The sequence below is a fragment of the Vombatus ursinus genome, unplaced genomic scaffold (assembly GCF_900497805.2).
Source record: "Vombatus ursinus unplaced genomic scaffold, bare-nosed wombat genome assembly UNPS02009918.1, whole genome shotgun sequence".
Taxonomy (NCBI): domain Eukaryota; kingdom Metazoa; phylum Chordata; class Mammalia; order Diprotodontia; family Vombatidae; genus Vombatus; species Vombatus ursinus.
Window position 1 is genome coordinate 3,413,699 of NW_020949696.1, and position 25,737 is coordinate 3,439,435.

Genomic DNA, 25,737 nt, shown 5'->3' on the forward strand with positions numbered 1-25,737 from the left:
AGGACCCTTAGAACACAGGGTGTCAGAGCTGGGAGGGCCCTTAGGACACAGGGTGTCAGAGCTGGGAGGGCCCTTAGACCACAGGAGGTCAGAACTGGAAGGGCCCTTAGAACACAGAATGTTAGCACTGGGAGGACCCTTAGAACACAGGATGTCAGAGCTGGGAGGGCCCTTAGAACACAGGGTGTCAGAGTTGGGAGGGCCCTTAGGACACAGAATGTTAGCACTGGGAGGGCCCTTAGGACACAGGGTGTCAGAGCTGGGAGGGCCCTTAGACCACAGGGTGTCAGAGCTGGGAGGGCTGAACACTGAAAATCGAGCTGAAGAGGACAAAGCTGGACAGGGCAGTGTGGGCTCACCTGCATAAATGACCAGGCCATAGCAGATGTCAGTATTGCGGATCCTACAGCCTCGCAAGAGCATCTTCTCGCTGTCCAGGGAATATTTCTCTCCCTTCCATTCCAAGGTCCCCACAAACTTGTGCATTCGGCTGTTGGGCTCCTCACACACCACAACCCCTGTCATATCAACCAACCAGTGTGAGGCTGTTGGCCGGGGGCTGCAAGCCGAGCACTGGGCTCTGAGCCCGGCCCAGGGTGCCTTAAGGAGGAAGATACAGTCCTGGGCTTCTAATTCCCTGAGCAGCCTTGAGGAAATTCCTTAACCTCTCTGTTCTAAATCTATACTATCAATAATATTAATAGGATAGGGCCTGGACCTGCAATTTCACTGCTATGTGGGCTTCCCAGAGGAGGAAATTCCCTCTACTAATGCTGGCCACACCACTTTCTCTGCAATTAAAGAGTCTTAATAAGCTGCCTAGAGGCCTGAGAGATAAAACCCCTTGCCCAAAATCACATAGCCTGTGTGTGTGTCAGAGGTGAGACTTGAACCCATGACTTCCCAGCTGCCAAGTCCAGCTCACACTCTCAGTAATAAAAGATAATAACAGTAACAACTACTATAGGCCTCTTAAAGTTTACGTTCAGTCCTTACAATGACACTATGAGGTAGGTAGTACAAGAAGCATTCTTCCCATTTTAGAGATTTTAGGGTTTAGGGAGATAAAATATTTGAGTGACCCAAGGCCTCCTGGCAAAATGTCAGAGCTAGTATTTGAATCCAAGTGCCCTGACTCTGAGACACCTAGAGGGAAGTGAAGAGCTGAAGGAGGATGGTTGGTTTGGAAGGAGGGAAAGGAGGTAAGAGCTCTGGGCCTGGAGTCAGGAAGACCTGGGTTCAAATCCAGCCTCAGACATTTACTAGTTGTGTGACCTTGGGCAAGTCACTTAATCTATTTGTCTTAGTGTCCTCAACTGTAAAATTGGGATAATAATAGAACCTTATGTCCTAGGGTTGTTGTGAATCAAACCAGACAATATTTGTGAAAAGCATTTATTTAGCACAGCGCCTGGCACATAGTAGGTGCTATATAAATGTTTATTCCTTTCCTCCTTCCCTTTCCAAAAGAGTTGGAAAAGGAGTTGTCAAACAGATAACAGTTTTCCCCATTCCCTCTCAAAAAAATTAAAAATTAAGAAAAAAGAGGTTAACAGTTGCCAAATGCTACCAAGAGACCAAGAAGGATAAGAACTGATAAAAGGTCAGAAGATTTGACAATTAATAAATCACTCATACCTTTGAAGAGAAGATTTGAAGAAGGTAACATCTGAAGCCAGAGTTCAAAGGGTTAAGAAGTGAATAAAGAAAAGGCTCGGCAGTGAATACAAGGAGAGAGATAGGATTAGCTGGGAGGCCCCTGAGGATGTGGAAGGTGGGACAGCAGAGCTGAAAGGGACCAGAGAATAAAGATCACTGAAACTGGAAGATAGTTGGGAGATTAGCTGGTGTAAATCCCCCATTTTATAGAAGAGTAACCTGAAGTCCAGAGAAGTTAAGGGATTTGAAAATCATGGAGTAGGATTTGGTGGCTGGACAGGAGAGAGAATGCTAGGGAGCAAGAAGGGAATTCAGTTTAGGGGATGGGTAGATCAGCCAATTTCTTCTCCTTTGTGACCTGTCTTCAAAGGCCATGCCTGCTAAGGACAAGGAGCACACAGAGCCCTTCGGTTGATGTCTATGGTTCTTTAGCAACTGCTTACCATCAAAGGCTGCCATCTTGTCCATGTTGACCAGCTCTTTATGGGTGATGCTCAGGGCCTGGCGGAACTTCAGATTGGTTTCTCTGGCAACAAGACAGGGATAGGGCAACTATGAGGCAAGTTCCTCAGTGCTGGGAAAGCACTAATCCTCATAGAATATCACATACTCACACATACACACACACACTTGAATCTGCAATCCACAGGAAGATGGCTCCCACCAATCATTTCTTTAGAAACCTACCAGAACTGAAACTAGGTCCTAGATCTTCTGATTCCCAATAGTAGGGCTTTTTCTACTATACCTCCCACAGAGCACTGAATTTAGAGCTAAAGGACATGGGTTCAAATCCTGACTCTGCCACTTACTAACAAGTGACCTTGGGCAAGTCATTTAACCCTATGGTCCTATTGTAAAATGGGGCAGAGGGTTGGGGGGGCTGGACTAGATGACCTTTGTACTCTCTTCCAGCTCTAACTTGAGGATCCCTTACTTTGTTACTTGTTCAGAGACCCAGAAGTCAGAGAAACTACTCAAATTCTTTTCCTGTAACTAAGTCACTGTTCCAGGTTAAGTGCCTGCTCTGAACCTTAGTGATGGTGATAATAATTTCCCCCCACCCACTTCAGCAGACTTTGTAAACCACTCAGGGCTACCACATGGGAGCCAGGCAGTGGAAAGAGGCAGAAGGCCTAGCTTAGCCTCTGGGCTCTGAGCCTTAGCAGCTCCGTGCCCCTTAGCAGGCCATTCACCTCTCTGAACCACAGTTTCCTCATTTGTCAAAGGGGAACAATTCCAGTGACCTTATACTTCCCTCCTTTTGAAAGGAAAATGTTTTGTAAAGTTTAAAAGGTATTATATAAATGGAGTTATTAGCTAGTTAATTAACTCTTTATGGATCTCTAGCTCAACTTCCAGATTAGGCTGTGAGCCCAACAAGGGCAAAGACGAGGTTTTATTTTCTGTGACATCCTCCTCATCTCTCCCAGCACAAATCTAGATGTAGGGTACATTGTTCAGGAAGTATAATAGAAAGAGCACTGGGCTTGGAGTCCAGAGACCTAAGTTTGAATTCTGGCTCAGAAACTTACTAGCTGTGTGACCTTGAACTAATCACTTCCTCTCTCACCCTTATCTGTGAAAATGAGGATAATCATTCCAGTGTGACCTTTCTTACCAGGTCCATTCAATCACTGATTCTGCAAGCAAGTATCAGGCATCAGTTAGGTGCCAGGCAGTGGGAAGACAAAGACAAAAAATATTACCATCCCTGTCCTCAAGAAGCTTACTTTTTTTTTTTTTTTACTGTGTAAACCATAAAACATAAAGAGGCAGAAAAATGAGAGCTATTCATTGACAGGGTGGGTAGAGCGGTTAAAGAAGTTGTAGAACATGGCAACTACAGGAAACAATGAAAATGATGACTATAAAGGAGCACAGGATGACTTATATGAACTGATGCAAAGTGAAGTGAGCAGAACCAGGAAGATGATATACAAATGATTGCAACAAGGTCGATGGAAAGAATAATAAAACAATTGAAACTGAACGCTGAGAAATCATAATGTCCAAGTTTGGCCCCAAAGAAGAGCTATAAGAGGTCATCTCTCCCCACATCTTTGTAAAGGTGAGGGTCTACAGATGAGGTACGCTGCATATTTTTAACATCAGATTTTTCTGGTATGTTGGTTAGTTTTGTCAAGCTGTGTTGTTACTTTTTTTTCCTCTTATTATTCTTTGTTATAAGGAGTGACTTTCTGAGAAAGAGAGAGGGAGGGATACACTGGGAAATAGAGCTGATATAAAAAACAAAAGATATAAATTTTGCTTTAAAAAAGGAATGAGAAATATTATTTTTGGATTAATGGATTTGAATTCTGTCTCTGCCACTTTGTGCCATCTTTGTGATCTTAGGTAAGTCACCTAAACCTTAGAGAATTAGAGAATCTCTGAGTTGAAAGGAGTTTTCTAGGACTTTCAGTCCAACCCTTACCTGACCAAGAATATCTGCAATGACAAAGAGTCATTCAGGCTGTGCTTTAAGACCTACAGTGATGGGGAGCTCACTACCTGCCAAGGAAGTAGCCCATTCCACTTTCTGGATAGTTCTAACTGCTAGGAAGATTGGTTCACTTTTTTCCCCAACCTCACATCTAAAGCTGAATCTTTACACCTTCCACTCACGGCTTCTGGTTCCATCCTCAAGGGTCAAACAAAATCTTCCACATAACCACTTTTCAAGTACTTGAAGATGGCTGTCATATGTTTCCCCCACTCCCAAAAACCAACCTTCTCTTGACCAAGCTAAATATCCCTCCCTGGGTCTCAGTTTCTACAACTGTAAAGTGAGAGGCTTAATTAAGTGGCTTCAAATGTACCTTCCAGTTCTACTAAGTTTAACCCAAGCAGACTCTTGTAACTAAAGATCTCTTTCATTTGATTAAAGGCTGGGTCCTCTTGGTAAAGAGGTGGGAGACTCCCGGGGCAGATTGTTACATACTCTCTCAGTCATGACTGCTTCCTCACTTAGTATTGTGTGTTTGTTTTTCTTTCTTATAAAAGAGGGTTCAATAGAAGCGGGAAGTATAGCAGGAAATTAGAATGACAACAGAAAAAAGCATCAATGTAAAGGGGGAGAAAGGAAATTGAAGACTGGAGGCGAGAGGAAAAAGCCATGTCCCCAGATCTTCTGAGGCCCCAGGATTTCTAGTCCTGCTTCTGTTGATGCTGGCCCTCCCCCATCCCACTCCTTCCTAGAGACCCTGATGTCCTCACCCGTCAATGTCTGCAGTTTCCACGTAGCACAGGCTGCAAGGTTCCGAACTGGCCAACAGGAGTAGGTCAGCCTTTGAGCCCCACAAAGAAGGATGTAGGGAATTACAGCAAGAGAAAGTGAAGTTAGATCTGAGGAAGGATGGTGATAAAAACTAAATTGGGGTGGGGGAGGGAAGTAGAAGAGTAATTTTCATTTCTTATTTCTCCAAGCGATTCAGGGTTTACTATGGGCTCTTCTAACATCAATCATAACAGGGAGGAAAAGAAACTATTATTACCCTCCTTTCACAGATGAGACAAGTGAGGCTCAGAAAAGGAAAGAGACCTTGTATCAGGGGTGGGGTCTGAACTCTGGGGCCAGGAGTGAAAGTCTAGGACCCTTTCTAACATATCATGCCATGAAATCTCCTTCTTTGCAGATTATGACCTTTGACTAAAGAAGCCTAGATGGATTCTGAGGCAAGGGGACAGCTAAGATGACCCTTGGCAATCTTTTCCAGACAGAAGACTCTAATTCCTAAGATTGGCCAAGCAGGCCTCACTATTAGGCCTGCAGTGGCCAGATGCTGACTTACCGGGACAAAATCATCTTTATACAAACGGACGACATCCCCAACTTGGATATCCCGCCATTTCTTCTTAGAGAAGCTACAAAGAGAAATTCCTCAGTGAAGTAAGTAGAGTTAGAAAATGTGGCACAATGGGCGTCCTTCCCTTGGGCTCTTTCTACAAGCCTGCACATGCCTTAGCTCCATTCCAATTGGATGGCCAGAGTGAAAAGTAACCTTTCCCTATCTTGAGGATGGAAAGTGCTTTTAACCCTGACTCCCAGCATATTTTATTACCTTCCTGAATGTGGACCACACTGTTCTGTCCCCCAAGAAAGGAGGGATCAGGCTCTGAATTCTTAGGATGTGAAAGAGCCCAGGACTGGGAGTTAGGAGAATTTGGTCTTGGGTCCCAATTTTGTCACCAATTCACTGAGGAACCATAAGTACGTCACTTCTCCCTCCAGGCCTTGGTTTCATCAACTGTAAAGTGAGGGAGTTGTGTATTAGGTAAACTCCAGGGTCCCTTCCAACTCTTTAAAAATATATTTATTAGTCTGCCCTTCCCACTGAGCAAATTTTTAAAAATTGAAAGGCCCTCGTCATAGCTGCATATTCCCCAATAGAAACTCCCTCCGCGAGCATGCCCATGTGTATCCTTCCTTCTGCACCCTAAGTTCACCGTCTCTGTAGCTGAGCAGCAGGTTTCATCTTCATTCCTTTCGACTTGGCTGGGCGATCATTGCTCTGATCAGAATTCTAAAGACTTACAAAGTTGTTTTTCTCTATGTTGTTGTTATTGTATCAAGTGTTCTCCAAATACTGCTCACTTTATTCTGCATCAGTTCATAGAGTTTTTTCTCTCTTCCAGCTCTTAAAGTTCATGACCTATCGTTGAAGTGTCCTCCCAGCTGTGACATCCAGTGATCTAAGGACCCTCCTACTCTGACCTTTTGGGTTCTAAGGTCCCTTCCAGTTCTGGCATCCTGGGTTCTAAGGGCCCTCTCAGTTTTGACAGTCTGGGTTCTAAAGGCTCTCCCAGCTCTGGCATTCTATAGCTATCTACTTTTAATAGCTTAAAATTGCCTTGAGACTTTTGGAACATTGGGTGTACACCCTTACTTCAACTAGATCCTCTAAAATCAAAAGGACTCCCCAATGCTAAATATCTACCACTCAGTTTGCTGAGGATCAAAGACTCCAAGGCACTGGCCTACCCAGGCCACCAATGGTGAGTAAACACTTCTCAAGTGGGAGAAAGGTTCCCAAGAGCTGCAGGGCTCAGGATGGTCTGGCAAGGTGACTCACCTTTTCCCCAGCAGAATTTCACAGGGCCTGCCATTGATTGTCCAATCACTCCTGTGTCGGGCCTGGGGCAGAGAGAAGGAAAACAAGGGGGAAAAGTTCACTGTGTGAGCCTTGTAGGACCATGGATTTAGTGGTACGAGGGACATTAGAGGTCATTGAATCTAACCCCCTAATTTTTCAGATAAGGAAACTGGAACCCAGAGAAGTTGGTAACTTGTCCAAGGTGACACAGGATTCAAACTCAGTGCCCTCCCACGGTATATGCCATCTCTCTTCCTTCTTTGCTACTCCCTCTACCCTGTCTATCCTGGGTAAGGCCCAGCCCTTGCCTATAACCTGGGGACCATCACATTGGCTGAAGCTGCCAACTCTGGCTAAGCTTGAGGGAGGGGTGAGTATCTGTATCAGATGATAACATTCACCAACTTTTACCTCATCATCCTATAGCGAATAATACCACAAATTAATAATTAGTTATTAATATAATTGTATAATATTAATTTTCTCAATCCCAGGGGAGTCATATTGAGATGGGAACTGACAGTCTGGGCCAAGAAGAAGGGAAATAGCCAGCAGATCCAGTATGATGACCCATACATCAAGGCTGCCCCACAGAACCATAACGAGGATGGGGCAACCAGAACCTTGCTCCCAGGCGCTGATATCTGGGGGGCATGCTTGCTCTATCTCTCAGGTCAAATATTTCCCAATCTTCTCATCTCACTTCCAATATCCTCTCTGCTGTACTCTCATCACAGCCCACCATTGCCCTCCACCACCAATATTTCTCCCCACAGTAGCTCTTCTTCATACTATGTGGTTTTCTCCTTAACCTGGCTCTGGTCCATCACTTTTAGGGTCTCCTTGCCAAAGTGCCTGTGTCCCAGGGCCTACCTCCCCCCTGCTCCCTCCTCTATGGGTTAGCAGATCAGGGGCCATCAGCCATGCTGCAGGGTCAAAGGCCAGTTTCTCTAAGGATCAGGCCAGCCCTTCTCCCCCAGTCACCACCAGCATCACCATGCACTTTGAAGGACCCCACCCCCATGAACTCACTATGTCGTCCACCAAGTCTCGGACCCCTCGGATGGTGAGGAGACAGGCCAGTGGCAGCAGAAGTGCAAACCAGGGCAGCGTAGCAATCTCTGGGATGGTCTGAGGCAGACAAAGCAGAGTCACTGACCTGATGTACATAAGACCCACCCTCCCCACTTGGCTCCAGCCAAGATTTGGCCTGACCTAACACACCTGTTGCTGTCTCCTAGGTCTCTGAGTGACTTTAGCATAAGGAAAATCATCTCAAGAGGTGGGGATCAGCCTCCAAGGGGGCCCAGGCTAAGATCAAGAATAGATACCAGTAGAACCAAAGAAATCCTTAGATCCTGGTGGATCACTCAAGAGAATTCAGATCTGGTCACATCCCTGCCCTGCTTAAATATGTTCCATGGCTCCCCAGTGCTCACAACAGAAAAGCCCAGCCTCCTCAGGCTGGCACTCAAGGACCTCCACAATCTGACCTCACTCTAATAGAATCCAGTAGAATATAAGGGCCTTGAAGACATGCATTATTTGTTTTTGTCCCCATCTTCCAAGCACCTAGCATAGTGCCTGCCACAGACAAGGTGTTTAATAAATACTTGTTGTTGATTTGAACTGACCCTACTGGGGAGGGGAAGATAAAGAGAAACAAACAGAGATAAACAGAGATGGAAAGACAGAGACACAGAGGAAGACAGAGAGAGAGAGAGAGAGATGAATGAAGAGAGGAGAAGAAAGAGGTGAGAAGTGAGAAGAAAAGGGGAAAAGGAAGGGCAAGAGAGAAGGGAGAGGAGAAAAGAGAAGGGAGGAGAGACAGAAGAAGGGAAGGGAGAAAGAAGACAGGAGAGGGCAAGAGAGAGGGAAAGGAGAAAAGAGGAGGGTAACAAGAAGAAAAGGAACAGAACAAAAAGGGAGATGGGAGAGGGAGAGAATAAAAAAGAAAAGAGAAGAAAATATAAGTCAAGAGGGAAAGGAGAGGGTGGGTCCACAAGTGATGAATTGTACCAGGAAGATTTCTTTGGGGCAGTGCAATGAAGGGGCATAGCTCCCATTTCTATAGCTCTTTCAAGTTTATAAAATGTGTTTTCTTCACAGTAACCACAGGAGGTTTCTGTATAAGTCTTTTTATTTCTGTTTTACAGATGTGGAAATTGAGGCTCAGGGAATTAAGTTGCCCAAAATCACCTATCTACTTTAATGTCAAAGCTAAGATTTGAATTGAAGTCTTTAGGCTGGACATTGGATAGAGTGCTGGGTCTGGAGTCAGGAAGACTCACCTTCCTGAGTTCAAATCTGGCCTCAGACACCTAACTAGCTGTGTGACCCTGGGCAAGTCACTTCACCCTGTTTGCCTCAGTTTCCTCATCTGTAAAATGAGCTGGAGAAGAAAATGGCAAACCACTCCAGAATCTTTGCCAAGAAAACCTCAAATGGGGTCACAGAGAGTTGGACATGACTGAAAAATGGCTTAACAACTTACCCTAAGTCTTCAGATCTTTCCCCTATACCATACCATCTCTTATCCAAATGCAAGATATCTACCTAGTCACCTCCATCATCACAGATGAAATGGTTGGTCCTCCTTGCCCTCACCAGTGACCTTTAAACTCAAGCCTTGAAGAAGGCTAGCTTTATGCCACCCTAGCTTCTAACCCTGCCTCACCCTGGCATGGCTGCCCTCCTGAAGTCTTCTTTGTTTCTGCATTCCTGCCAAGTTCATCAGTCATTCCCTTCCTGGGCTCACCCACCCATTCCTTGATACCAAAGAGATTGTGGCCTACAAGCCAAAACAAAACCAGGGGAATAGATTACCTCACTCTATCCAGGGGTCATCTAAAATGCCCACATGTTCAATCACACCAAGCACATGCCAACAATGGGTAGGGCCTCCCAAGGGTCACCAAGAGGGCTAATCAAGCCTACTGGTTACTCCTTCCTCAAACCACACACCAAACCCTCACCAGGCATATTTGGCAACTGTGCCCTATAATCCCAGACCCACACACTAACTACTTTGTCCCTCTCTCCCTTGTCCAAATGCCCCCCAGTCACCACTGTGCTACCCACCTTCTCCATGTACTATCAATCCCATTCTCAAGGATTCTAGGCCCTCTGTAACATCTCTAGCACAGAGAGGCAACATGGTGTCATAGATAGAGTATCAGATTTGGAGTCAGGAAGACTTGGGTTCAAACCCCGCCTCCAACATTTAATAGCCATCTGACCATTGGCCAATCACTTAACCTTGATGAGCCTTGGTTTCTTCATCTGTAGAATAGATAATACCTGCGTACCTCTCAAGGTGGCACTAAGATCAAATGGGAATGTAAGCTCCCTGAGGGCAGACATGGTTCCAATTTTGTCTTTGTCCTCCTAATGCCTAGTACAGAGTTTGGCAGTCAGTTAATCAGGCAATAAACATCTATCAAGTGTTTACTGTGTCCCAAGCTCTGTGCTAAGTTCTGAGATAACAAAGAAAGGCAAATACCACTCTCTGCCCTCTATGAGCTCATATTCTAGAAAAGAAGACAATATGCAAACAACAATGTACCTACATGAGCTAGAGAAAGCAGATGAAACATAGTAGGTGCTTAATTGGATTGCATTAAAGTCCCTAGCAAATCTTAAGGAGCCATAGAAATGTCAGGAGTTGGTAGGATTAGTACTAAAAATGGAAGGGACCTTAGAGATCATCTAGTCCAACTCACTTCATTTTACAGATGGAGAAACTGAGGCCCACAGGCAAGGAAGGAATTTGACCAAAGTTAGCAGCAGAGCCAGACATGCGAGTCAACACACTCCTTCCCCTGCCCCACACTTTCTGGAAGGGCAGTGACCTTATTCATGCTCCGTCCCAGCCAGAGCAGATGAGGACTCCCCCTGCCTCCATTACTGAAGGGGTAACTCACCTGGAGGAGGATAACAAAGAGGAAGTAGAGGTTGGCCGTTCGATGAAACTGTTCATAGAGATTCAGGGGCAGGAAGGTCAGGATGTTGTACTTGGCTGTCCTAATGGTGTTGTCCTACAATAACAACAATCTCTACTGGGGTGAGAGTGCCTGAGGACAACAGGGTCACCCTGCCTGCCCCTGGGGCATGGGGCCAAAGCTCCTACCCAGATCAAAGAACTTCCAGGATTCAGCTCAAATCCATCATCATCATCATTATTAGCAACTAGTATTTATATAGCATTTTACATGCAACAACCTTGTGTGGGGAGTACTATTATTATCTCCATCTTACAGATGAAGAAATTGAAGCTGAGCGGTTAAGTGATTTGCCCAGGGTCATACAATTAGAAAGTATCCAAGACAGGATCCAAACTCAGGTGTTCCCAAGGTCAAGTCTTCCCTAGTCCAAGAACATCATTCTATCCACTGTACCATGCAGCAGGCTTCAGCTGGAGGCCTTTCTTGGTCTTTGACTCTATATTGCTTATTCCTAATTACTTACATCATCTCCCCTATTTGAATACGTGTTCCTTAAGGACAGGTGCTTGGCATATAGTAACTGCTTAATAAATGCTTGTTGACCCAACTCTCAAGACTTAGACACTAATTAGGTATGGAGGTTGGAGGGAGGTGAATAGGAAAAAAAGGGGAATCTCTGAGCAGAGAGAGGCAAAAACGGCCTGGGTCCTTGATCTCCTGTCTGCAATGTTTCCAGAACTCCTCTCATAGCATATGGCACTTGGAAGAGACTTTTGGAATCATTTTGTTCACCTTTTCATTTTACAGAGAGGGAAACTGAGATCCAGAGAAAGGGAAACTACTTGCCCAAGGTCATAATGCAGGTTTAGACAAAGCTGCTATCTTAAGCCCAGAACTTCAGACTTTCAGTTGGCTTAGTGGTTAGAGCCTGAACCTGGAGTCAGTAGATCTGTGTTCACATACCACTGCAGACACTGACTAGCTGTATGACCCTGGGCAACTCATTAATCTCTCCTAGTCCCAGTTAGTGAAATGGAGATAGTCATAGGACCTCCCTCAAATGAGGATCAAAGGAGATAATATATAAAACCTTTGCAAAGCTTAAATCTATACCAATACTCACTCTTATTATTAGTTCAAGGCTCTTTCCATCACAGGGCTCTCCACCTCCTGCCCCACAAGCCCTTCCCCAGGTGTGAACCCACTCCAACTTATCAGTTAACCCCAGGCTTCCCAGGTGCCCCCAGGTCCCCGCAGGCCCACAGCTGGGGTCTAAGGCTACCAAGTCCAAGGCTCACCGAATACTTCCTCCTCTTCCAACACAGAAACGACTTCGTCTTGAATTGCCTGTGGTAATCACGGTCGTTGGCCTTCACCTCCCAAGTGAAATCTGAAATGAGAGTCAAGCACCCACTCACTGACTCTCACTAATGAGAAAACAGGGCCTAACTACACCTCAGGAGGGAAGCCAGCATCTCCTGTGAGAAGGGAGGGTGCTTTGAGCAACTGCTCTGGCTGTCTGCCCTGGCTGAGATTCATAAACAAAGTGGAGTCAGGAACCGCAATCGGCTCTGGCAGAGATGCTGCTCCCCTAAACGTTCTCCTCTCATCAGGCCAGCCTCCAGCCACAAAGTCCCTCCCAGGGGCTCCTTCCCTCCCTAGCTGCTAGGGCCTCCCCTTATCCTACATCCACTCTCTAGCTATCCAGTTGTAGTTACTTATTTACATGTCTCCTCCATTAGAATGCAAGCTCCCTGAGGGCATGGACTGTTTTGCCTTTATGTCCCTAGAACCCGGCACACAGTAAATACATAAATGCTTGTTAATCACTTACTGGATCAAACCCATCTCCTTCCCATACCATCCCCCCATTTTCTGCCCAAGTGATTTTACTAAAACAAAAGTAAGACCATCTTATTCACTAAACTCCAGCGGCTTCTCATTATCTCCAGGATCATACAAAAAAAATCTTCTGTTTGGCTTTTAAAGCCCTTTGCAACTGGCCCCTTCCTACCTTTTCCCTAGACTTCATCCCCCTCCATACACCTCATTCAGACATGCTGGCCTTCCTGCTGTTCCTCCAACATGCCATGATACTCAATCTTCCAACCCCATATCTTTTTTTTCTTTAGCTGGCCCTCATGCTCCATTTAAATTTCTCTCATCTTCTACAGAAGAGGTTTTTTCCAATCTCTCCCCACCCTCCCACCATTGCTCATACCTTCCCTCTGAGATTACCTTCCATTACCCTTTTTAGGGATAGTTACAAAAGTCAGTGCGATTGGAAGCTTTAAGAATGCCACTCCTTGAACATAGTAGGGATAGGGCAGGACCCATGATTTCATGGGTCTAGGGAACTCCTGGAGCCCAGTACACGTTGGCACCTTCTTTGTAACCTATATTCTTAGAAAGTTGACTAGAAACTGAATCACACATATAAAAACAAGAGCTATTCCCCAATAGATAAATGGTCAAAGTATGTGAATGGTAAATTCTCAAAAGAAGAAAAGCAATCAACAACCATATAAAAATGCTCCAAATTAGGGACAAGGGGATTATTAGCTCTGCTTTCAGTTTACCCCCACCTCCAAACAATCAACCCCACTCCCCTGAAAAGCTTCAGTGGCTCTCTACGGTCTGGAAGACAGAATACGAACTCCTCAGCTCGGCATTTAAGGCTCTCCACAATTTGATTCGTCTCCCAGTATCATCCTAGACACCATACCTCTCTGAGTGCAGTCAGAGAGCTCCCATTTTTTTGTCCCCTGGGTCACACTTGTTGACTCCATGAGCTTACAAGTAACTATACTATAATCTAGTCCCTTTCCCAGAGCCCCACCTGCCTCCCTGTTGACCCCAAGCCCCAAGCTGTACCTACCTGGCTCCTTCTCATTTTCATCTTCAATATTATCCTGGGCACTCATCTTGGTAGAACCACAAGAATCAGTCAATTAAGCAATTACTAACTCTGTGCCAGGCCCTGGAGATACAAAGAATAAAATAATAATATTAATACCTACTGTTGATATAGAGCTTTAAGATTTGCAAAGCTCTTTTTAGGTGTTATTTCATTTCATCCTTGAAATAATCCAGTAAGGTAGGTGCTATTATTATCCCCATTTTACACATAAGGAAACAGAGGCTTGGAGTGGAAAGAGGCATTAGGGGCTGAGGGGATGATCAAGCAAGGCCCTTTGACCTCTGAAGGCAACTTGGGATTCCCAGAGGTGACAGGGAAGTAAGAATGTATGATTGGCATGGGGGCCTACCAGTGCAAAAGTCATTTGTAGAAGATATCAAGAAAGCCAGTTTGATCTGAGTGAAGAGAAATAATATATAATATGAAACAACATACAACTGTGAAGGGGAATAATATATAATAGGGTTGGAAGGGTAAGTTAGAGCCATATTGGAAAGGGCTTTGAACTTGTGTTTGATCTGAAAGGTAATGAAATTTATTAAGTACAGAAGTGGCATGGGAAGATCCATGCATTAGGAATATCACTCGGGCAGCAGTCAATCAATAAACATTTATTGATTGGCTACTATGCGCCAGGCACTGTGCTAAATGCTGGTGATATAAAGAAAGGCAAAAGACAGGACCTGTCCTTGAAGACTAATTGGGGACTACTGAGGGACTCTAATAGTCCCAGGGGTGAGGAACCTTTGGCCTCGAGGCCACATGTGGCCTTCCAGGTACTTGGGTGAGGCCTTTTGACTGAGTCCAAGTTTTACAGAACAAATCCTTTTATTAAGGGCATTTCTTCTGTGAAGTTTGGATTCAGTCAAAGGGCCGCCCTTGAGGACCTCAAGGGCCACAAGTTCCCCACCCCTGGATTTGTAAAGGGGGAAACAACATGGAGACCACCATGAGCAAGAAGATATCTACAGGATGATGAACAGAGAGAAGACACTAATGCCATTGTATCTCTTCCTTAAGGAATTTGGGAGGGATGGAACAGGGGATTTTCTGAGGTTTACCTTTTCTCATAAATTGTACAAACTTAACACAGCACATGGGCAGGTAGGTGGCTCAGTGGATAGAGCTCTGGGCCTGGAGTCAGGAAGACTCATCTTCCTGAGTTCAAATCCGGCCTCAGACACTTACTAGCTATGCGACCCTGGGCAAGTCACTTAACCCTGTTTGCCTCAGTTTCCTTATCTGTAAAATGAGCTGGAGAAGGAAATGGCAAACCACTCCAGCATCTTTGCCAAGAAAACCCCAAATGAGATCATGAAGAATTGGATATGACTGAAAAAGGACTGAACAACAACACCACAGTATATAGGAGGAGGGAAGGTTCCTTAAGAGGACAACTTGATTTCAACCACTTTAAGAGGGCTCATTTACAATTGGGGAATGGCTGAACAAGTTGTGGTATATGAATGTAATGGAATACTATTGTTCCATAAGAAATGATGAGCAGGCAGGCTTCAGAAAAACTCGGAAAGACTTACATGAATTGATACTGAGTGAAGTGAGCAGAACCAGGAGAACATTGTATACAGCAACAGCAACATTGTACAATGATCAACTTTGTTAGACTTAACTCTTCTGAGCAATGCAATGATCTAAGATAATTCCAAAAGACTCATGATGGAAAATGCTATCCACATCCAGAAAAAGAACTATAGAGTCTAAATGTAGATCAAAGCATACTATTTTCTCTTTTTCTGTTGTTCTTTGTGTTTTCTTTCTCACGGTTTTTCCCTTTGGTTCTGATTCTTCTTTACAACATGGCTAATGTGAAAATATGCTTAATATGATCATACATGTATAGCCTGTAGAGTGCAGGGAGGAAGGAAAAATTTGGAACTCAAAATCTTATAGAAGTGAATGCTGAAAACTAAAAATTAATGAATTAATTAAAAAAAGAGCTAATTTACAAAGAATCAAGATGCTAATTACAAATTGTGATCTCATTTTGGCAAGTCCCTGAAAAATTCCTGCTTATACTAATTTAAAAGCAAGGTCAGGTGAAGCAAGTCTTGTGACTTTTCTGAACCTCATTTTTCTCACCTTTAAAATGGAGATAACAGCACCTCCTCAGAGGGCTGTCCTAAGGAGTGGATGAAATCCTGTTTGTGAGGAACTCACCCAACCTCAGGGGGCTGTACACCCTACCTCACTCCATGGGATCCTTAGGTGAAACCACTTTGAAGACCTTACTGACGGGAACTCTGAAGAGGATTACAACAGGGTTATTGACAAAATTCAGTCATTTGTCATTTCCAAAGTAAGATTTGAGAGAGAGAGAGAGAAAGTAGGAGGAGGAGAAGGAGGAAGAAGAGAGGGGAAAGAGGGAAGAGGAGAGGAGAGAGAGATGGAGAGAAGAGGAGAGGAGACAAAGAGAGATGGAGATATAGAGAGATAGATTATAGAGAGAGGTAGAGAGATAGCTAGATAGCTATTTCATACAGAGATATGGGCTATGTGCCAGTAACTGTGCTAAGTGCTGAGAATATCAACACAACCAAAAAGAGAGACAAGAACAAAAGAAAGCTGTGCAAGGAGCTAACATTCTTGGGGGTGACAAGACTGAAAAGGACCCAAAAACTGTACCGGGATGGGGGGGAGGTTAGGGGCACCAGTCTGGAGACATGGAGGAGAAGCAGTCCTGGGGTGGTCCGGGCTTGAAGACAGTGCAGCCACTGGGGATGCTTTCCCCAATGGAAGTTCAGACACTCACCAATCAGAGGAGGAGGCCTTAAAAACGGAGGTGTTAACAGAGCAAGGATAACCCAGCCAGGATGGAAGTGGGGAGTTGATTAAGAGTCATGCTCTGGTCTGGTTTTGAGGAAAACATGGTTGTTATGGGTACCTTGAAATATTTTGTCTTCTTTTTAAGACCATGAGCTCAAAGAGCAGGCGCTGGGTTTTCTCTAAACCTGAGTCTCTCCCAGCACCTGGCACATCCCTGTGCACACAGTAGGAGCAAAATCCATGTTTGTTGAAGGAATGAATAAATAAATGGATTCCTAACTAAGACCTGCCACTGATGATTCACTGAAGCGTGAAGGTGGCCCTGGGTTCTTGAAGATTGCTAGCAGGGCACCCTTATTGTAAGCTGGACCAGTAAATGGATCTGTTCTCAGGAAACTAACCTGACTGCAAGTGGAGAGGTCGTTTCAAACCTCAAGTGTTCTGATGAAATCATGGCCTCTTGGAAGCAATGCCAGGACCCAGGAAGAAAGCCCTGCACTTATCCACCCAGACATCAGGGACTTCTCAACCTGGAAGCTGGCAAAAGCAGCAATCTTTGAAGGAGGCACACACAGAGGGAAATGGGATTGACCTCAGAATTATGTGTCAGACAGGTGACTACCTGTTACACCTAGGGGGCACGTTGGCTCATCACTCAAGGAACCACAGAATCTTACAATAGGAAGGGAAACCAGGCCATGTGAACAACAATCCCCTCAACAACATCCCCCTAAAGTGGATATCCGGACTCAGATTAAAGACCTCCAACAAGGGGAAGGAGGGGAGGGAAACAAGCATTTATTAAGTGTGGTGCAGTGGATAGAGCTCTGGGCCTGGAGTCAGGAAGACTCATCTTCCTGAGTTCAAATCTGGCCTCAGACACTTGCTAGCTGTATGACCCTGGGCAAGTCACTTCACCCTGTTTGCCTCAGTTTCCTCATCTGTAAAATGACCTGAAGAAGGAAATGGCAAAACACTGTAGTATCTTTGCCAAGAAAACCCCAAATGGGGTCACGAAGAGCCAGATATGACTGAAAAAGACTTAACAACAACAAAAATGCACCAAACCCTGTGCTAAGGACTTTCTACAAATATCATCTCATTTGATCCTCACCACAACCATATGAGGCAAGTACTATTACAATCCTCATTTTATAGATGAGGAAATTGAGGCAGACAGAGGCTAAATGACCCACCCAGAGTTCCATAGCCAGTAAATGTCAGAGGCTGAATTTGAACTCAGGTCTTCCTGAGGCCTGTTGCTGTCTCTTCAATGCACTACTTAACTGCTTCCTGAACTACTGGGGCAAGGAACATTGGCTGCCCTCCTGAAGCAGCTCTTTTAACTCTCGGACAACTGGTTATTAGGAAGCTTTCCCTTCTAGCAATGGAAATCTGCCTGCTCTTTAGCTCTTGTTTCCGCTCTCTGGGGCCAAGCAGAACACGGCACAATCACCAGGCCCACGAGCATCCCAGTTAGCTTTGGCCAGTGTTCCTCCTAAAATGGCCAAATCAAGATCCCTATTGGTGATCTCCTACCCAAAGTCCCTGCTGCTAACCCATGGAGACACCACACAACATTCTGACCTTGAAAAGATGAACTTTTGATGAGATTGCCTGCAGAGCACCAAATGGCTCTGGGCTTGGAGTGAGGAAGACCTGGGTTCAGATGCCACCTCAAACATTTACTAGCTGTGCAATCCATGGAAAGCCCTTTAACCTCTCTGTGCCTCAGTTTCTCCATATGTAAAGTGAGGAGGATGGACTTAATGGCCTCCAAGGCCCCTTTCAGTTTTGAATCTAAATCTATGATATTATAACTCTATTCTTTCTAAGGAACATCTGAGCTGGGTGAGTAGAGGCACAAGGAAAAGCCCACAGGAAGCCCCAGACTGCCACAGGCATGCCAGCTTTCCTAGGTAGAGATTTCTTCCCAGGCCCTAGAGGGCTGCTGCTCTGTCTGTATCCACAGAATAAAGGGTCAGCGGAATATGATAGAAAGAGCACTGGGGACCAGAGACTCTGCCGTATACTCACTATGTGATTTTGGGTAAGTCACCTAACTTCTGTGGGCCTCAGTTTCTCTAACTGTAAAAGGAGCATGGTGAAAAGATAGCATGGCATAACACAGAACGCAGGACTTGGAATCAGGAAAGTCCAGAGTTTGAATCCTCCCTCTATGTTGTTCTGGGCAGATCATTTACCTTTTCTGAGCCTCAGTTTCCTCAACTGTAAAATCAAGATAATAAAACAGGGTTGCTGAGAAGATCAAATCATCATAGGATCCCAGATTTAGAGCTGGAAGAGACCTTAGAGTTTATCAAGTCTAATCCCTTCATTCTACAGATGAGGAACCCGAGCCCAGGGACCTGAAGTGACCTGCCCAGCTGGTAAGTATCTGAGGCAGGATTTGAACCCATGCCTTCCTGACTCAAGGTCCAATGCCCCATCTAATCCAACATGCTGCCTCTTCATGAGGTCATGTGTTTGCAACACTTTGAAAACTTTTAAAGCATATAAATGTTAGTAAGTCTTTTCCAACTCTCAATCTTCCTAATCTTTATGGGCCACACGGTAAAAATGATAGGGGATCTGGACCCCTAAACCTTCCCATACATTTCAGTAGCCCAGATCCCTGGTGTTCATCTGAGGCATCTGACCCATCCCAGTAATCCTTTTAACTGTCCTTTCATTGTGGCCCTCCAACCCAGCCCAGACCACTTAACTCCTTTCATTGTCTGCACCTGGCCCACCCCAGGCTACTTGCCTCTCCTTAATCCCATCCAGATCTTCTCACTGACCCTTTAGTCCCTTTTTCCCTTTTTCTGTATAAAGGTACCAATCTTACCCCCCCCATTAAATTGCACAGAGTTGTTAGGAATCTCACCTGCCTAACTGGTGTTATAATAAAACCTCTACTCTGACTGAAAGAAAGCTTGAGTGGTGGAATTCTTTTGAGGCACTCACCCTGTACCCTTGCATTTCAGGATTCCCAGCATCCCCACCAGCAACTCACTAGCTCTTTGTAACATTGAGAGCTCTCTTTCCTTTCCCCTTTCAAGTCCTTGCCCAGTGGCTCCCCTAATAACCTAGAAAGGGCTATTCTAGAACCCCAGCCCCTCACCTTTCCAATGGAGATACCATACAAACAATACTGACCTTGGAAGGACCTTCCTGTCTTTAAAAAAAGAAAAGCATAGGTTGTTGGCTGACTAAGGAAAAAGCATGAGGTTGTGTTACATTTCAGAGTGACCGGCTTTCCCTGAGTCTCTGGACTCTTACCACAGTTAAAGGAAGTCACCAAAGATGCCTCTAAAAACTGGTAGCCACAAAAATGCCCTGGCAGATTTTTTTTAGTTGATGTTTTTTAGTTGAGGTTTGGGGTTGGAGTTCCTAGATTTGGGTGGAGTTTTGTTTTGTTTTTTTTGTAATACCTTTTCATTAAAACCCTTCTGGAAATCAAAGATGTGATTTTTGTTTCCTATTACCCTTATGTAATCAGAGGCTCAAGACAGAATCAAAGACTTCCCTGTTGGGATTTATAAAATTCAAAAGGTGAACAAGGTTTGAAAGTGATATGTGTGAATATGCCAACAGGAAACAAGATGGTATAAGGAGAAAAGAAACCAAGACTGGGAATGAGGAAGCCTGAGTTGGAATCCCCACCCCTATCAATCTCTTAGCATTGGTGTAGCCTTAGGCAAGTTCCTAATTTTCTCTGGATCTCAGTTTCCTCTTTAAAAAGAGAGTGGTAAATTCTTCTATTTCTTCTATGTTCTCAGTCTTGTTAGCATATAATTATATATAATATGCTCTGATTATTTTTTTTCTTCTGGTTTTGCTGTGGTTTCACCTTGCACATTTGCTATTTTATTGATTTGATTTTCTGCTTTCTTCTTTTTAATCAGATTAGCTAAGAGTTTATCAATTTTATTAGCCTTTTTTAAAAATAGCCTTTAATTTTATCATTTCTATGGGTTTTTGGTTTCTGATTTATCTATTTTCCCTCTTATTCTTAGTATCTCCTTTTTATGCTTATTTTAAGTTTATTCATTGACTTTCTAATTTTTTTAAAATACATAATTAGTTTACTAATCCTTTCTTTTTTTTTTTTTTATTAATGTAAGGAAAAGATTTTCCCCTGAGGATTGCATTAGCTGCCTCCTAAAGATTTTGGTATCACTTTCTTTTACATGGTTATTAATTATTTCTATGATTTGTTCCCCTTCCCACTCATTATTTAGGATTTCATTATTAAGTCTGTATTTGAGTCTGTATCTTTTGTTCGTAATCCCTGAGCCAATGACTATTTTTATTGTGTTATGGTCTATAAAGGATATGTTAACTACTTCTGCCTTTTTAGCATTCCTCTCTCTTCCTCCTGTTAGCCTCTCCCTTTTCATGTATCCTTCCATGCTGTAATGTCCTGGAAAAAATTTTTGATTCACTTATAGGAAGGGTGTCACCAGGTTCTGACCATCATGCTCCATGCCCACCTCTTCACTGTTACCTCCACCAGGTGTTTGCCTTTACTCTTGTGTGCCTGTGTACATTTAGAAAAAAAGTCCCTTACTGGTCTCTCTGCTGTTACTTCATTGCTGTTGCTATCCTGTGCTGCATTTACTGATTCCACCTGCATTTCTATTGTTTCAGATGCGCAAGAAGCAAATAATCTCTTGGGCTTTCTTTCTACAAATGTTTCAAATGCCTCTTTATTTTTGAACATCCATCTTCTTTCATTTATGATTAAGCTCAGATTTGCAGTGTAGATCACCCTGGGCTGCATCTTGAGCTTTATTGCTCTTTAGAACACATCATTCCATTATCTCTTACATTCTCTGGTGATTGCAGAATAGTCTTGTATTATTCAACATTTCTTTCCTTTGTATTTGAAATTCTTTTAACTGATCACATGAAGAACTTACTGTTTCTGAATTACATTGTTCAATTTAACCACTACATGCCTAGGAATTTGCAGCTTTGGGTATTTTGTGATTTACGAATTCTTTCAATTGTATTTCATTTTCTATTTTCAGAAGTTCTGGGAAGTCCTCTTCTATTATTTTCTGCATTGTGGTGTTTAGGTTTTTTTCACTCTGTCATGTTCTTCAGGGAGAGCTATGATCCTTAGATTGTCTCTATGCATCCCTGTCTTCACTTTTTTCTTGAGCACATTTTCTTTTAATGATATTGGATTCTGTTTCTGTTTTGCTTTGCTTCTTCTAGATTGTTCTTCACTTCTGTGCATTTGCATGCCCAAAAATATTGTTCTCTCTTTCATTTCTTAGGTGAGACCTGCCATTGTAGATTCTGGTTTTTCTAATCCGGCCATTATTTTTGCTGTGAAGTTTATAAATTCTGCTCTCATAACTCTCATTTCTCTTTTGAATCACTCAGGGAGAGCATGTTTTGGTTCCATGTTCTCCTCACATTCCACAGGATCCTCTACCTTATCAAACATCAGATCATTTTTTTGTTTGTTTCATAGTATTTATTCTTAGATGCCTAAATTAATTCATGAGATTTGGAGATTATATTTCCTTCTGTTGATAATGTTTTTCCTATTGATTTATCTGCTTACATTCAAGGTCTTCGAGTTTTCTTCTTTCTGAGATATAATTTCAGTCTTTATTTTACTCCTGATTTTCCCCAATTTACTTGCTCATTCTATCTTCTCTAATGGTGGTTTCCTCTGGGGCTAGATCTCAAAGTGTCCTTACCTTCTCCCATGCCAGGCAATTCACAGTTCACCAACCTATGTCTGCTTCAAGTGATTTTGGGATGATCAGAACTGGCCCCAACTGGATGCTGTGCTCTTTCCCTCAGCTTTAGTGGAATGCTTCACAGGCCCCCACATATATTGTATCTTGTCCAACTCTCTCTGTTCCTTAGTTCTCTGACCTGGCCCCAGCAGTTCAAAACTGCCCTGCTTATACTACAGGGTGGTGCACCCGAGCAAGTTCAGAGAGCTGCTATCTTTATGCTGTGTGTGTGAGACGGTCCTCCCCACACTGGCAGTATAGAGCTTTACAGCATTGGTGCTACACGGTTGTGGCCCCCAGCAGCCTTTTGCCTCTGAAGGGCTACAGCTATGCTGGCTGTCTGTTGCTGCCTGGGCAAAGTTGCACAGCCTGATCTGGAGTCTCCATAGTAGTGGAAAGAGGAAGAAGGGACCAGGGTGTGGAGATGGGCTTATAAATCTGTATAGGGTCCTTGGGTCTGCTTGGCTTTGCTGCAAATAGCATGAGAGGTGAATGAGTTCAGGAACTCTAAGTGTCACTTCATGGGTTTGTTTTTTAATCTTTTTTTTTTTTAAATTCTAGGTGTCTAGACCATGAAGACTACTGATGTTTCTTTATCTTTATTGCAAAGTTTCTATTTTGGAGAGGTCTGAGAGATCATGGGAATCAGAAAATGTCTAGTGCTCCATCTTGTTGCTCACATGATCCAGAAATTGAGTGATACAATTCAATTCAACAAGAAAGGCATTCACTATGTGCCAGCTGCTAGGGATACAAAGAGAAAAAGAAAACAGATTCTGCCTTTAAGGAGCTTATACTCCACTGCACTTGTTCCTCATGTTTTTTTGTGTCGGCTTTGGTGGTCATATTTGGTGAAGCTTATGGACTTCTCAGAATCATGGTTTTTTTATGCATAGGTTTATAAAGGAAACTAATTACATTGAACAATAAATTCAAAAAAAATTTAACTACTCACGAGTTCACAAACCCCAGGTTCAGAAACCACCTTCTGCTACAGGATTGTGGACCCCAGCAGCCTTTTGCTCCTGAAAGGCTACAGAGACTCTGGCTAGCTACTGCTGCCTGGGCAAAGAGTGTGGTTCTGCTTTCTGTTGGTATGTTGCTTTGTTATGCCTCCAAGATTGTAATTGCAGACTCAATACATCCATTTTGTCTCTCTTTTAAAATTCTATGAGGGTTTTCCTCTCCTCGTGGAAGTTTCAAAGTGAAGGGCAAACATTGTTACTGTGATCTTCCTGGAGACTTTCCCATCAATAGCCTGCAGGGGTATTTTTCCAGCCCTGTTTCCTCTGGAGCTTTCCAGGCTTCCATTGAGACAAAGAGGTTATTCAGGAAGCAGAGAAGGGCACGGAGACTGGGATTAGTGAATGACATGTAAATTACTAACCCCAATACCAGGCACCTAAGGAGCTCAGATTCTGGGATCAATAATCTTGTGTGACTTTGGCCAAGGCCCTTCCATTCTTTAAGCCTCATTTCTCTTCATCTGAAAAACAGTCTCCAGAGGATCTCCCAGACCTGACATTTTGTGTTCTTAGGGCCCTCCCAGCTCTGATATTCTATGTTCTCAGGATCCTCCCAGCTCTAACATTTCATATTCTAAGGATTCTCCCAGTTCTGACATTCCGTATTCTAAGGACCTTCTCAGCTCTGACATCTTGTGTTCTAAGGACCCTTCCAGCTCTGACATTCCATATTCTAAGGGCCCTTCCAGCTACCTCTTCATGCAAGCAAAAAATTCCATTCCATTCATAAGATTGGAGGAGCTGGAGGGACCTTAGATAAGGATTTTTCCCCTTTTTTGCATCTTGGGCCCCTTGGGCAGTCAGTCCTGTGCAGCTAAGGATTCTTTCTCAGATTAACATTTTAGATGCATAAAATAAAATGTTGAGGATTGCCAAGGACAGCAATTCTACTGAAATACAAAATATTTTTTAAAAACTAGTTTATGGACCCTAGGCTAATAGTCCCTACTCTGGTCTAACCTCCTCTTTTTACAGATCAGGAAACTGGATCTCAGAGAGGGGGGAGGGACATGCCCAAGGTAAAAAAAGACAACAGGAGGTAACAGATCTGGAATCTGAATCCAGGCCCTTGGGCTGACTCCAAATCAATTCCCCAAAGGTTTATTATTACCTACTAAGCCCACAGGCTTACAGGAAGCCAGGCATAGGAACAGCAGAACAATGTGCTGCAGTGAAAAAGGGGCTGGATTTGAAGTCAGAAGACTTGGGTTCAAATCTCAACTCAGTTGCTTACAATCTGTATAACCTTAGGCAAGTCACTTACCTTTTCTGGGATTTAGTTTCTTCATCTATAAAATGAAGAAGCTGAACTAGACGTTCTTTGAAGTTCCTTCCAGTGCTAAATCTGTGATCCTATGAGCCCAAGCTCTTGTCTGAATCTTAACCCCGAAGACCACGGTAGGGCAGAGTCACCTGGAGGCTAAGCAACTTGTAATTATAAAGTGAAGTCTTAAGCCCGTATCTGAGAGGTAGAAAAAGGGAGTTTGATTTGGAGTCAGAAAACCTGGATTTGATTCCTGGTTTATTAGCTATGTGGTCATAGACAAGTCATTTTAACCCCTGTGAACTTTCATTCACTGAGCTGTAAAATGCGGGTAATCATATGGGGACTTAATTTCACAGCACTGTTTCAAACTCAAAAAGCTCTAAGAAAAGTGAGTGGCTAAATAAACTAAAAAACAAATAATGATCTTATAGAACACATAATAAAATATGTATACAGATGAAGTCACTGAAATTGGGTGTTTTGTCTTAACTTTTTTTTGTTACAAGAGGAGGTTCAATTTGGGGTGGGGTGGGAAAGAGGGTTGCATTTCCAGAAATGACTCTAATATAAAAAAAAAAGCAGAAGGCATCAATAAATCTTCCTTTAAGGTAGACAGAAAAATAAAAGCAAATTGTTGTTATCTGGAGATCAGGAATGACTACAGGAGAAGAAACTTGGGACAGGGTGGGCCGGGGTGGGCTGCTGGTGAGACAGTCGCTTTTCAGCAGGTGATCTCCCTTCTCTATGGATAATCCCACAGAACCCCGGGCCTTGGCTAGGATCTGGGATAATGGGGGCAGGAAGAACATCCCCATGGGGACAGAGGGGAGTCCGACTAAGAAGCAGGAGCAAGAAGAGAGAAGGGAGAGGGCAGCTAGGTCGAACAGTGGATAGAGCACCAGCCCTGGAATCCAGCCTCGGACACATAACACTTACTAGCTGTGCGACGCTGGGCAAGTCACTTAACCCCCATTGCCCCCCCCCCCCCAAAAAGAAGAAATAAAGGACCAGGGAGCAGGGGAGGCAGAGCTCCATCCACCAGCTACACTGTTCTCACTCATCACCAAGATAATGAAGAAATATGAGCCAACCTGCAAGGGCTCCTAGGAAGGCCAGGGGAAGGGCTAAGGCCCAAGCAAGGGAAGGTTGCAGGGCCTAAACTCAGGCTAGGTTCCCTGGATCACTAGGGACTAAGGTAACTGGTCTATTTCCTTCACTCCCACCTGCACACACTGCAAAATCTATCTTCTAAAAACCTAGCTCTAAAAAAATAAAAGATA

At 43.8% G+C, this 25,737-nt stretch overlaps 1 protein-coding gene across 2 annotated transcripts in view; it reads right to left on the bottom strand.

Moving 5' to 3' along the window:
- ATP8B3 (ATPase phospholipid transporting 8B3) overlaps positions 1–25,737 on the bottom strand; it is an 81,425-nt gene that overhangs the window by 44,428 nt on the left and 11,260 nt on the right. For both annotated transcript variants that reach the window (XM_027853214.1, XM_027853213.1), the window contains exons 2-10: positions 13,578–13,679; positions 11,998–12,089; positions 10,679–10,792; positions 7,788–7,886; positions 6,735–6,796; positions 5,454–5,526; positions 4,879–4,949; positions 2,103–2,185; positions 360–518 (exon numbers count right to left, since the gene is read on the bottom strand). In XM_027853214.1, the coding sequence (XP_027709015.1) occupies positions 360–518; positions 2,103–2,185; positions 4,879–4,949; positions 5,454–5,526; positions 6,735–6,796; positions 7,788–7,886; positions 10,679–10,792; positions 11,998–12,089; positions 13,578–13,623 (799 nt within the window). In that variant the 5' untranslated portion in view covers positions 13,624–13,679. The remainder of the gene's footprint in view (positions 1–359; positions 519–2,102; positions 2,186–4,878; positions 4,950–5,453; positions 5,527–6,734; positions 6,797–7,787; positions 7,887–10,678; positions 10,793–11,997; positions 12,090–13,577; positions 13,680–25,737) is intronic.